Raw genomic sequence first — 14,076 nt, 5'->3', positions numbered from 1 at the left:
TTACCCGCTCATGACAGGCTGTAGACGTTTGAGTCACGCCCCGGGGGTTGAAAAGAAGGTCCCCTTCTCCCCGTGTAGTCAGAGTGGCGCTGGCTACCGCCCTCAAGCGTCAGATACAATTCTAGTAAATATAAATAGCCCAGAAAGTGAAGGAGAACACAGTCGCCCGGATAGCCGAATTGGTAAGGCATTCGACATGTAATCGAAAGGCGTGGGTTCGGTCCCCACTCTGGGCGCGTGTTTTTCTTTCTTTCTTTCATCTGTATATTTAAAAAAAATGTTTACTTCATTAACCGTAGTGAAAAAAAGAAAAGAGCCTAACCACACCCCTATGCCTAGTTTGGCGTTGTAGACTGCTGACCTATCTTTCTGTATATATATGTATATATATATAAATATATATATTATGCTTTTATTATCGCATGTTTTTTCAAGAGTGGTTCTATAATATGAATAGCTTTTTTCTGTAGTAAATAAATTCTGTGTAGGTTAGATGAAGTGGTATTTGCCCATGCTAGTGCGCAGTAACAGAGTTGCGAGTAAAAGAGCGCGTTGTACAAGAGCTTTTTAATCCTACATTGTAGCAGTGCCTATTGCGGTTTAGAATGCCGATTATTTTTGCTGAGCCTTATCGATAAATTTCTAACGTGATCATTCCACGACATTGTGCTGGGTAAAGGTAACGGCCGGTGTTTTTTATGGATTTTTCTACCACAATACTCAAGGGGCCTAGAGTAATTGTGTCTGGATAGGATACATCCGTATTTTGGGTGCTATACAATGCAAATGTTGTTCTGCTTCCATTCAGTGGGAAGCTGTTATTTCAGCACCATTCTTGCAGCTGATTGGCACAAATTACCGGCCGTTCGTGTTAATGTTTTGATATCCTTGGCAATAGTGAAAACTGGCAAGTCATTTGCTCAACGTTCATCATTAGCGCAGAAAAAAACAGGGACACAGTAGGCAAGGACAAGCGTTTTTATTTACCGTTATTTTAGTCTGTGTATAATCGTAACCTTTTCTGTATCTTTTGTATTTTGCTGCTATATATTTCATCTTGATTCAATAAAATTCAGCTGGATGTAGCGCTTGTCCTTGTCTACTGTGTCCCTGTTTTTTCTGCGCTAAAGATGAACGTTATGGAATACCAACAAGCCCGAACGCAAGTCCCTTCTTCAAGTCATTTGCGTAAATAACAAATTTGCAAGTTTTATCTAACATGACAATAGCATTAATATACAAAAGAAAAAGGATTGGTCCAAGAATACTGCCTTGAGGGACACCTGATTGAATAGTTCTCAACTCTGATTTGCATATGTTTGTTTCTACAAATTGCTGGTGCTTTGAGAGAAGATTGAAATAGCTTCCAAGCTAGTCCATGAAAGCCGTAGTTTTTCTAACTGGGCAACTAGAGTTAAATGATCCACACGATCGGATGCTTTACTGAAGTCAAGTAACACCCCTAATGTCTGAAGTTTATTTTCAAAATTTTCCAATATTATTTCCTTTTGGGCCAGTAGATTCTGTGGGGAGGGCTTTTCTGAAGCCGAATTGAGAATCGTTTATGAGTTTATACTTACCTAAAAAACCGTCAATGCGAACATTAATGATCTTTTCTAGACATTTCGAGAAAACTGGCAAGATAGAGACCGGGCGATGTTGATAAACATGTTTTTGTCTCCACCTTTGTGGATAATTACGACATTCGTAGCCTTCGTTTTGTTAGGAAAGATCACTGTTAAAAGTGCCGCGTTAAAAACGTGCGTTGGTGTGGGGGGCGATCAAGTTCAGCACATGCTTAATTGGTCGGAATTCCAAGTAATCAGCATCGCAAAAATGGCTGTCTTTAACTTTTGAAGCAACGTTACTATTTCATAAGGGTTGGTTGGGCAGAAAAATAAGCTTTCGCTTAAACTTGAAATGTCGGCCGAAGCTTCGGGAGTGTGTACGCCTTTTCCAATTTCGATGAAAAAGTCATTAATACGATCTGCAAGTTCCTTACCGCCTATCTCTTTGCTGTCAATAACAAGGCCATTAATCGAATTATTGCCTATGTTGGGGTTAAAGTTGTTAGTTTTTTTCCATACCACTTCAGAATTACGTAAGCAAGTGCTGTCGAAAACGCGGTTGTAGTATTCCATTTTAATTTGTTTTAAAGTTTTATTTAGCTTTTTTCGGAACGCCTTAAACTTTTTTTTCAATTAAGTCGGGTCACGTGATTTAATAAAAGATCGATAAAGTCCTAATTTACTATTTATTAATCGGATGTGTTGTGTTCCCTCGTTACCCAGGGCTTCCGGGACTTCGTGTGCTGGCGGCTTTTTAGGGCGAATGAAGCAAAATAGTGGGTTTTAAATATTTCGAGGAATTTGTCATATGCCTCATTTGCATCACTTAGTGTCGTTACGGCCTGTCAGTCGACCTGCATAAGCGTATCACCGAATGTTTGCAGAGTTGTCGATTATATTTCACGGTAAACGTTTTTCGTTTGTTTTTTCACTTCGTGAGATTTATTGCGCCCTACCATTATAAAGATAGGCAAGTGGTCACTGATGTCGGCCCATATTGTGCCTGACATGGTTTTATCTGAAGTGCATTTGTGATAAACAGATCAAGCACAGATGACGTCATGGAGGAAACCCGCGTGGGCGTAGCTATGGCGTTGCGAAAATTATTGCTTTGCAAAACAAGAAAATCAAGAGAAGCGGTAGTGTCTTTCGTCACATAGATGTTTAGGTCCCCCCCCCCCCCCCCCTCCCAATTGTCAATGCATACTGATTTTCTCCAGCAAAAGAAAGCACACTGTGAATGTAGCTTAAAAATGCTGAGAAGCTTCCGTTTGGTGGTCTGTATAGGACCGTAAAAATAGTTTTTTTTGTTCTTGATTGATAGCACTTCGTAGTCGTTCGTCGTTGCAGTGTGATCTTTAAGAATTTCAAAGCCTGTGACTGCGCTTTGAATGGCCACCTCTCCACCCCTCGTGCCTAAGGGACCCAAGTGGTGATGGCTGTAGCCCGGGAGTACAACGTGATAAGAATCTTCAGTGTACCACGTCTCCGTGAAAAATAATATATCGAATGACACGCCGCAAAGAATATTCTAATAACGAAAACACTGCGTCTCGCTTAGGCGACATTTACTTGCAATTCAAGTGAAACAACTTCAACCACTTTCAAGCATGATTTGCTGTGACTATATGTGGCAAATCTGTCGGGAGAACGCAAACCGCCATATCTTCACACGACAAGAGGACCGAACTGGGTGATTTTATGCGTGCTCGCTTCGAATATCACTGATTATTTTGTCCAGGTCACTTTCGTGTTCACTTGATACGCCATCAGAAGAATCAGTTCGGCGGGCGAAAATCCGTCCGTTTTTTGTCCATACACAGCGCCAGTTGGACTCACGCTTTCGGGCCACGGCCATTCCCAAAAGCCTGTTAAGGTAAGGGCAAAGATGCTCATTTACAAAAATGGGCATGTCTTCCCACTCGGACGTCGATTCTGCCAACCGCAACCCGAGATATTTGTTCGTAAGGTTTTTTTAAAGTTTTTCGCGAGAACTTTGTCCCGCTTTTCACGCCTCTGAAACTGGACCATTATGTTTGACTCTTTTTTGTTTTTAGTTGGGACCCTGTGACACAGATCAATATCGCTACGTAATATCAGCTCACCAAGGGCCTTCCCAATCGATTCCTCTAGGGGAGGCTTTCGTTCTGTTCTTGGATAACACCTTAACCTCAACATTTTCATTTCGGGTGTATTGTTCAGACTTAATGAGGTTGGCCTGACATACGGAGAGGTCCCTGTTCAGCACGTAGACGCGTTGTCGCAGCTCTTCGTTTTCCTTTTTAAAACTTTTAATTTCCTTTGACGTATCTTCCAGCCGCTCGTTTTTCACGTCAAGGCACTTACTAATATGATTCAGACCATTTCAGTCCGAAGACCTCGATCTTGCGAGCGAAGCGCCCACTCCATTGCGTCCTTAGACGATCATTTGATCGTATTACTAGTACGCTAGCGTGTCGTTAACACGCGGATAACTGGTTTTATGGCTCTCCCATATGACGTCTCTCCTGGTAATACCCCATCACTGCAGCGCAAAATTTGAAAGTTCTTCAATATTTCTTTCGTTTCCCTACTATAAAAAACTCCTTCCTGGCTGGGATGGAGCCGAGTGACTTATAGAACTGCTCTTTCAGTCTGAACAAAGTTGTGTTTTGTCCTACCAGTTTCACCAGAAAATAGTCCTTTTTGTTTAAAAGAGTGAGTAGCGGCGGTGTCTAGGGATGATTTGAGGCACGCAAACGGACAACGTTTGCACTCTTCGGTTGGCTACTTTGTTTCCGATGATCTTAAGTTGTTAACGTCAGAAAAGGAAGAGTTTTTGTTGACTTTCCTAGGGATTTATTTTTTACCAAGGCGCTCGCTGTCATTGATGAGAATTTCAGATAAGCACCACTGAAAGCACCCAACCTTAAGAAATAAGTGTTAGCGCCGCTAGACGAAATGATTTTGGACCCGCCCCGCGCACTTGCTAGTAAGGCAAGAAAGGGCATACATCGTTACCGTTTAGGGCGATGATCAGGGGACGGAATTTTTTGAAGGGCAGGGTTTCTACTTGCTTCAGAAGTACTTGCGCTTGATGTCGTTACAAGATCACCGTTACAAGACGGCTTAGGACTGGTTCTGAACAAGTTCACTAAAAAACGTAGCCGCTTCTCTGCATTTACTAATGACGTGGTGGATTTGTTTTACTCTATTCCCCATTATAGACTTCTCACCTTGTGTTCAATGCTGTACGACGGGTCCAACTAACGAAGAGAAGCCTGTTAACAGTTGTGACATTTCTCTTGCGATCCTCCCGAAACTGTTGAGCTCTTATTTGAAGTACACCCTAGTTGCCTGGGGCGACAATGTTTGCACCCAAAGCGCTGGAGTTTGCATGGGAACTCGTGTGGCTCTTGTACTAGCAAATATTATAACGTGGCGTGTCTGTAATGTCCGTGACAATATTGTCCGTCGTGTTGTCTGTTATCTCTGTTGTGGCTGCGAACCGGGGTACGCGGGCCGAGGTGACGTCACTGGCTGAATTGTATAAAACGCGACTGTGAAATAAACGCAGGACTGTTTCAGGCACTGTCCCTTGTCTGCTGCGAAGAGCGGTCCCGTAAAGTCTACTCCGCTGACTTGAAATGGCATGGCTTGCGTGACTCGGTCCGCTGGTAAGGGAGGTGTCCCTTGGGTCAGTGGTCTTGCGTTGTGTATTTAACAAATGATGCATTTGTTTATTACTCGTTTGACTGTCTGACGGCCTTGCAAGAACCAAAATCGTGTTCGCAGCTGAGCAAGCGTTGCTTGAACTCCACCATGCATCGTCAGACGGTGAACTTGTTTCACAAGCAACTCCGTGAAATGTCCTTGCTTCGGTAACACGATGACGTGCTTGTTTATGGTATTGCTTATTGAACACGTCCTTTTTGCCGTATAATCCCCTCATCGTCAATAAATACGTCTTGTCCTTGTATTTGAAACACGTTTTTTTTCTTTTCGGTGCGAATGGCTGTGCCCTGTAAATATTTCTTGAGCTTTCTTAATCCAGTAATTTTCCGCTGAGGTTATTTCTTGCGTTCCCAATGGGCCCTTCCAATGTTCTTTTTTAAGGTTCTTGACGAATCTAAATACCCAAGCAGTTGTTCTCAGAAGGCGATTGCATGATCCATAGTTCTCGATGTTCAATATCGATGATGCCGGTCTCTCTGTTCCGTCTGTGCACTTGTTGCATTCGATCCTCTGTTCTTCAATCATTAACTGGTCGTCTCCTCCGCAGTTTTTGTAGCGATCAATTTCTTGTGACGCTAGCCAACTGGGTCCGCGCCACCATAGTTCTGACTCAATCAAGGCACGTGCTTTGATTCCCCGCGTTAGTAGGTCTGCTGCGTTATCTTCTCCTTGTACAAATGACCAGCTTCCCGCTCTCGTTTTCGCCCGTATTTCCGCGACTCTATTCTCTAGGAATGCTTCTCTCTTGCTGCTTCCGTTGATCCAGTGCAACATTATCATAGAGTCAGTCCAAACGTGACTGCTTCCCAGGTTTCCCACGTAGTGTTTTTGTACGTAATCTCCTAATCTTGCGGCTAGCACTGCTGCCATCAGTTCCAATCGAGCCAACGTGAGTTCTTTGATCGGAGCCACACGACTTTTCGCCACCATCAATGTTGCCGCCGTTGTTCCATTGCTGTTTGATGTCACGAGGTACGCTGCTGCTCCATATGCTAGTGGGCTTGCGTCGGCAAAGACGTGCAGCGTTGAGTCTTGTATCATACCTTGATTTTCAGCATAGCACCTGGGCACTTGAAGATGCTTCATCGCTAATGCCTCTTCAATTAAAATTCTCCACCTTTTGTTTTCTTCAGCAGGTAAAGGATCATCCCATGTTGTGTCCAGTTTCCATAGGCTCTGGAAACCTATTTTCGCTCGTATGGTGAATGGCGACAATAGTCCAAGTGGATCAAATATTTTAGCAGTTGCCTGCAGCACCGTTCTTTTAGTCAGTGGGAGCATTGACTCTGACACCCATTTCTCCACTGGAAAGCACGGAACGTTCTCGTGGTGTTTCCATATCATTTCTAACAACTTCGTTCGGCCGCTTGACCGAAGCTCCTTGTGCGCACCCTCGTCTTTTTCGGTTGCGCCGAACACTTCATTTACTCGCTTGTCGTTTGACGTCCTTTTTCTCACGTTTATCGAGGCTCTGTCAAACACCATTTTCGTCTCGTTGTACAGTTTGATGGCTTCATCGACTGTGGCCGCTCCGAGCATCACGTCGTCGACGTAAATTGCCCTCTGTAGCCTTTATGTTGTTTCTGGAAATTCAGAAGCCATTTCTTTTAGATGGTGCTTAATTGTGGCTGACAGTAGAAATGTGCTCGGTGTAGTGCCGAATGTCACTCTTGTCATCCTCCACGCCTGAATTTCGTCAGTTAGTCTTCCCTGGTCGTTGTGTTTCCACCACAGAAACCGCAAAGAGTCTCGGTCTTCCTCGTGGATGCTGATCTGCAAAAATGCCTTTTCCACGTCTCCGATCAGTGCAATCTTTTCTTTTCTGAAGTTTATAAGCATGGACAGTATGTCCTCGTTGAAGGTTGGACCGGCTTCTAAATTGTCGTTTAGCGATCTGTTTTCCATTGAGCTTGACGACGCGTCGAAAACGACTCTGACTTTCGTGGTTGCTCGGTCCTCTCGTATGACTGCGTGGTGGGGCATATAGTAGCAAAGGGTATTTGTTTTTCCTGCTCCCTCCTATACCTTTTCCGCTACCTCAGAGGTGAAATATTCTGAGATTGCCTCGTCATACCTTCTGAGAGCACCATTCTTCTTCAGCCTCGTTGTTAATTGCCGTAGCCTTTTCACTGCAATTTCTCTGTTCGTGTCCAGGTTGACGTTCTCTTCCCATGGCAGACCTACTGCGTAGCGACCATTTTCCATCGTTATTTCCAACACCTTATCTTCTTTACTTGGTAGACCTTGTTTCATTGTGATGCCAATTGACTCCAAATTCCAAAATGTCTGCAATTCGTCCTGTATTCCTTTATCAGTAGCTTCGACATGAAGTACCATGACTGCCTGGTCTTTTGTCACTTTCAGTTTGTTTTGACAGTATGGTCCTTGCACTACCCATCCTAGCGTTGTTTCCGCAGCCATTAATTTGTCACCTATTTGTTTTATCTTTCCTGTGAAGAATTCCCAATAAAAATCTGAGCCAATTAGCAAACCTATCGACTTTTGCGTTCTTGTTTTACTGGTGTCGTCGGCAATTGCCAAATCTAGTTTCTTCATTTCTTCGGTGATGTCTTTGCTGGGTCCTGGCAGACAATTACGGGATATCACGTCTACTTTCAGTGCTTCGATTGTGGTGGTCGAGCTCTTGGTTTCCAGCCCTACTGTTACTTGCACCACATCCATCGTCTTCACCGTTTCATTACCGCCGAACGAGCCAATCGTCAACTTTTCTTGTTTGATGATCTTTGCACCAATTGCTTCTGCTAATCCAGCTGCGATGAATGACCTTTCGCTGCCGCTGTCAAGTAAGATTCGTGCGTAGTTGCCTGAAGAGTCTCCTTCAATCCAAGCTACCGCAGTTTGTAGCAGTACGCACTGCCTTTCCTGCCGTTCAATGGCATGCATGGTGCAGGCCGTCGATTCTTGTGGCTGTACCATCGCTGCATGTTGTTCTGCTTTCTTTTCTCGTTTTGTCCTGCACATTGATGTCGCGTGGCTTCCTTTACATAGTTTGCATCGCACGCTGGCTCTGCAGACACGCGCAGTGTGATTTGGCCGCGTGCACCTGAAGCATGCCCGGTTAGCTGTTAGTGCTGCCTTCTTCTCTTCCATTTGCATATTGCGCCGACAATCCTCAGTCGTCTGGTTGTTTTTTTTGCAAAATACGCACAACACTCTTTCGGATGAGCTGTAAAAATTTGTTGTCGTTGGAAACCGTATCGTGCTTTCTTTTGACTGTTTTTGAGAGAGCGTTGTTTGCTCCTTTTCTGTCTCCTCTCGTAAGTTTACTTGATGCCGAAGGAATTCAAGCAGCCGGGTTAGTGAATCTGCGCTTTTTTTTCCTGTTGACTCGTTTTGCTGTCTTTCTTCCCCTTCCCTGTTCCGTGTGTTCTGCGACAACTTCATCAACTTGAACTCTACTGACAGTTCTGCTGGAATAGCCCTCTTCAACACTGGCATTAGCATTGGTGCATAGCTCTCGGGTTTTACATCTAGGGATTGAAGGGCCAGCATGTTCACTTGCACCGCCTGGAACAGCCGTCGAAGATCTTCAATATCCTTTATTGACTTCACTTTTCGAATGTTTAGCAGCTCGGTCATGTGAAGATCCACCGATTTGTCGTGTCTTCCATAAGCTTCCAATAGCAATTGGACTGCATGATCGCAGTTCTTTTCCGCGCAAAACTGTAAGCCTTATATTTCAGCAGCTGCCTTTCCGTCTAATGACGCCATCAAATAGTTGAACTTCTGAGCTTTGCTCATGTTAGGCCTGTCGTGAACTGATGACTTGTATTGTGTCCAAAATCTGTTCCACTCAAGCATATTCCCGTCGAATTTTATAAGCTCTAGCTTTGGCAATTTGACCAACTCCGATTCATGTGTCCTTGCGCTGCACTGTGGGAGTGGTGCTATCGGCGGGCTATTTATGTTGCTTGGGATGGACTCCACAATGCTCATTTCAAGCTTCGAGAGTATAGCCAATATTTTCGTGTCGTATTCAAGGATTCTTTCAAATTCGCTGTCCGCCATCTCGTCAGTTAAATATTGCTCCATTTGGTTATTTGCTTTTTTAAGTCGCGCTTCCATTCCCTTGATCTGTGCTTGCGTGGAGCATAACGTCGTCCTTTCGGCTCTCTCTGCTATTTGCTGTTCGGCTGCGTTAATAAGCTGCGTAATTTGCGCGCGTATCGCCCTCCTCTTCTTTGTTACTATCTCTTTGCTCATCTTGGAAGAGGGTTCTCAGAAGTCCTCTTACGTTTCAGTCAGCTCGGCGGATCCCGTTGATTCAGCGGGGATCTCCACGTTGTCTGGACCAGGTCGATCAGCTGCTCCGACGCCGCCGTCTTCTCCGCTGCTCCAAGGCAGGCTGCTTGCTTTCGTGGCGTGGACGTAGAAATCCTGGTCACGCAACCACTTGTAACCACGAGAGAGACCGGGGAACCATCTGAATCCTTTCTTTAATGGCTGCCAGAATTCCGATCGCGCGCTCGCGCCACGAGGAGCAGATCTTCTTGCTCTTCGTCTCCAGTGTTCATGATGGTGGTATTTTACAATTAGAAGCCGTTCCACTCAATGTGAAAGCTGTCGGAAATGCAGAGCAGTAATTCGCCATAGTGGCCTGTACCGCCGTTATCCGCTTACTGCTACCACCCCATGCAATTCAAATTTCCCGCGCCACGGGAGTTCAAAACTGCGCCAGCGGGAGATCTGTTCTCTTTGTTCGTTTCTCCCCGCACGTGCCGGCGTTGCACTGCCATCGTAATTGGGCCCATCTCCCCGCGAGGGGGACTCGAGTAAATTCGTCGCATAGGAGGTGGGTGTATTGCGTTAACGTTTAGTGTTTGGGCAGTTGGTGGTACTGAATGCGTTGTATCAGCAGCTTCGTGACGTAGTTTGAATGAGTCAAGGATATAAGGCGCGTTCGTAGCCTCCCATTCTGTGTCGGCTTTGTGGCGCAGTGGGTAGAGCACCCTGTACATTGCGTTCCGCCCGCAGGGTCGAGGGATCGAAAACAGGGGCCGGATAGTATTTTTTTAATATAGTGTAGGGGGAGGGGTGCGGGCTACGACTGCGGACGTCAACGCGGAGGACATCGTGAGTTACTCAAATGCTCTGCATTTAAAAGTTCACGCCATAAACGAGACGGCTACGGCAAAAAGTGTTGCGGATGTACGCAGGTTTTTGGGCATGAAAACTGTCTGGCAAAGTTTGTGAGCAATCTTGCTGACGTATCAGCACCGCTCCGCAGTCTGCTCTTGAAAGACCAAGAGTGGCATTGGGGCTCGCCTCAGCAAAGAGCATTCGAGGCTCAAAAGCATTGATCACCTCGGCGCAATGCGTCGAAAAACTCGACCCCAAGCTTCGCACCATTGTATCGGCCGACGCATCGTCGGTCGGTCTCGGCCGTTTGCTGATGCAAGTGCAGCCAGACCACTGGTCGGCGACTTTGGCTAGTTTCGGTTTCCGAAATTGTATCGATCCTAGCGGCACGGTGCTGCGGCGTGGCCCTTCCCTTTCCCTCAGCGTGTGTTTCTTTCCACACCGTCAACGCTTCCGCGCCTCCTTACGCATGCGCAACAGCTCACAGGAGCCAATATTTTTTTTTCTTTCTCTCGGCGAGCACGGCGGGCCAGTTCGGTACGTGCGTGAGCGAGCCAGCGTGCGAAGAGTTGCGCGTGTAGCCTAAACGCCTCCACGGACTGAAAGTTTTGCTGCATTATAAAATACATTCGAATGTATTCTAAATATGGGGCAGCGTATGAAGGGGCCTTACCACTCCTGCGCAGCTCTGTGGGGCAGCAACACAGGGCAGTACAGTTCGGCCAAGTTTCTCGCCTTCTCCAAAGACGACAGGTAAGCAAATTGATTTGATTGATTGCAGGGTTTAACGCGCCAACGCAACGCAGGCGATGAGGCGCGCCGTAGTGGAGGGCTCAGGATTAATTTTGACCACCTGGGGATCTTTATCGTTCGCCGAAATCTCGTACACACGGGCGTTTTTGCTTTTCGCCTCCATCAGAAAAGCGGCCGCCGCGGCCGGGAATCGAACCCGCGACCTCGTGCTCAGCAGCGCAACGCCTTAGCCACTGAGTCACCGCGGCGGGTAGGTAAGGAAATTAGCTTTGTACAAGTTATAGTGAATTCCTTAAAAGCCGAACGATTGCACTCTTCTGTTTTCAAAATATTTCGCGCATGTAACGTGAAGTTAATGAGACATTCCACTCGCCTTAGAGTGGAAACTAATGTGCAAATATATCCCAGCTGTGCAGGTACGCAAAGTTTTAGTAGAAGTAAACGCGTCTTTGGCACGCACACTCTTGCGCGCAAGATCAATTTGTGGTGGCATTGCCGTTTTTTGATTGCCTTAGTAACTGCTGGAACGTCGATTCAGAATACTTATCGAGGTATTTTTTGTTGTTTCGTGCAGCAGGTATGAGTCTAGGTTTGGGCCCCAAGTCGAGGTCGGTTTGCGACTCCATTGGACGTTTCCTCCGGTGACTCTCCTCAATCCATCCAATGTCATCACGACGCACCTGCTCACAAAGAAGGCAAGCTCAACTGTACGCGCTTCTTTCCTTTCACGGCGTACCTACTACCACAGCGATTGGTGGCGTGGAGGTGCTGCGCTATGCGCATTTTTTCCTCCGCCGTCTTGCTCCAAAACGTATATTTGCGGCGAAACTACTGCCAAGCGTTGCATCAGTGCTCCGAAAAATCTGCGGTGTTCAATGCAAGTTGATTTTCTGACGTAACACCGCGGTGTTCAATGCAAGTTGATTTTCACATGAAGCAGTGGAAGGCCATACCGAAATATATGCGTTGTCTGCAGCCGCCATTCCAAGCGTTTCGCTCATTAAGAAATAAATAAATAAAACCAAGTAGCATTGCCGGCTTTGCTGTTCAATCTAAACTGCGCGCCCGCGTCTTGTCATCTTATCGCGAGTGGGTTTGGTGTTCCAAAGTTCTGAAGTTAGAATGGTCATGCCGTATCGGACAGGATGAGATACGAGGTGCTGCCCAGACACGAGCTGGATGGTAGCTTGTAACAACGTGGCCGATATCTGCGGCTTACAATACAGGAAAGATTTTTTTGGGGGGTGTTTCTCCCCCCCCCTCCTTTCCCTGCCACCCCCAGGTAAGCAGACTGTTAATTCACGCGTCATTAGAAGAAAAGACGGGTGCGTTCGATTGGTGTTCTTTGTTCTACGACGTGCACATGGTTGCGCATTGTTTTTGTACGTAGATATAATCCAGCAATGAGTGCCTACAGTACGATCATTGTGTCGCAACAGTTTTTTATGGCTGCATTTTGTTGGTGTGAACATGATTTCTCGGAAGTGTATGCGGGGTAATGGGCGGGTCAACGCTTTCTTTCGGAGTTTGCATTAAGTCGCCCGAAAGGCAGGGCTTGAAGCAAAAGTGTGCGTGCTTTCATTTAACATATAGGTTCCGAATTATTGTGTCTCTGAACTGAAACGATTTTTTTTAATGTATAAAGAACATTCCTGTCTCGAGGTTAGCCCAAGAAATCAGTATACATTGAGTGGAACTTTCAAGTTATTTTCTTCTCCTGCCGAGTTGTGCGCGAAAAAAAATCTGTGTAGGGACTACAACTTTCCTAATCAAGTATTGTGTAGCTAAATGTGTATTCATGGCTGTAACTTTAGCGCAACTTTAGACGGAGACAGATACAAAAAGGCACACGAAGACCTGTATTTGTCTTCGTCTAAAGTTGTGCAAAAGTTACAGCCATGAATTCAGAATACCAACTAGCCCGCCTAGCCGTGTTATTGTAAATGCGTATGTAGCACGTTTTTTTTTTCCTATTTTACAATACGGTATGCCTAAATTTGGATGTCATATTTTTTGCTCAGTCCAATACTGTGTACATAAAATGTATGTGCAATATATGAGTGTAGTACATGTGTTTTCATGACTTCGAATCAAAGAAGTCCCCATAGGAATTTTGAATAAACGCAAAGCGAAAAGAATTATTATCGCCACAAAGACAACAGTTCGACACCAGAAAACATACTATTACCTACGTGTTTTCCTTTGTTCAATTATTAAACGTGTTACTGTACACGTAACAAACGACGGGCGGCGGCCATTTCGAGTCATCGCCGCCGCTCGTGCAACTTTCGCGCCTGGTGCCATTGCCGAGCGGCCCGGGAGGCAGCGACCGGCGGCAGTCGCGAAAGTTGGGCGAGCGTCGGTTTCAGGGGCCGGGGCACGGCGGCCCCGCCTGGCTGCCACGGGAAAAATGACGTCAGCAGCGTCCGCGACGTCACCAACCTCCTTTCTCCCCTCGCCACTCGTTGCCATGACGATAAGTGCAACGTTTTTCAGACGCCAGGTATCACTAGGGGAGAATTTGGCGCTGTTGTTGAGAATTACGTGGTACCACCGTGGATGCTACAGAGGCCGCCCCGTGTTACCGTCGCGAAATAAGACCTCCACAGCGATATGGCTACAGTTGATACGTGCACTTGTTTCTGTTGGGTCTTTATAGATTATTTTTGTGTTGTGTTGAAAACCCTTTAAAAAAAGGGGGAAGATATGGTGTTATCTGTTATCTCTGTCGTGGCTGCGCGCCGGGGTACGCGGGCCGAGGTGATGTCAGTGGCTTAATTGTATAAAACGCGACTGTGAAATAAACAGGGGCTTTTTCTTGGTTGCGGCTACATCGGAGTGTCGTCAGTCTTTTGCTCGCATCACCGCTCCCCGAGGAGCGGACACGACATTTTCACGAAGCCAAAGATGACGCAGTTGTCTTCGAAGAAAACACGTTTAT

The 14,076-nt window shown here is 46.0% G+C and overlaps 1 protein-coding gene across 1 annotated transcript in view; it reads left to right on the top strand.

Moving 5' to 3' along the window:
* LOC144176020 (tachykinin-like peptides receptor 86C) overlaps positions 1–14,076 on the top strand; it is an 833,985-nt gene that overhangs the window by 409,659 nt on the left and 410,250 nt on the right. Inside the window, exons 7-8 of the mRNA XM_077705128.1 lie at positions 4,878–4,917; positions 10,121–10,137. Coding sequence (XP_077561254.1) covers positions 4,878–4,917; positions 10,121–10,137 — 57 coding nt within the window. The remainder of the gene's footprint in view (positions 1–4,877; positions 4,918–10,120; positions 10,138–14,076) is intronic.

Source organism: Haemaphysalis longicornis, unplaced genomic scaffold (genome assembly GCF_048455015.1).
Source record: "Haemaphysalis longicornis isolate Haplotype H1 unplaced genomic scaffold, Haemaphysalis longicornis Haplotype H1 scaffold_1, whole genome shotgun sequence".
NCBI lineage: Eukaryota > Metazoa > Arthropoda > Arachnida > Ixodida > Ixodidae > Haemaphysalis > Haemaphysalis longicornis.
Note: the sequence above shows the minus strand (reverse complement) of the source record. Positions and strands in the feature narration are given on the sequence as shown.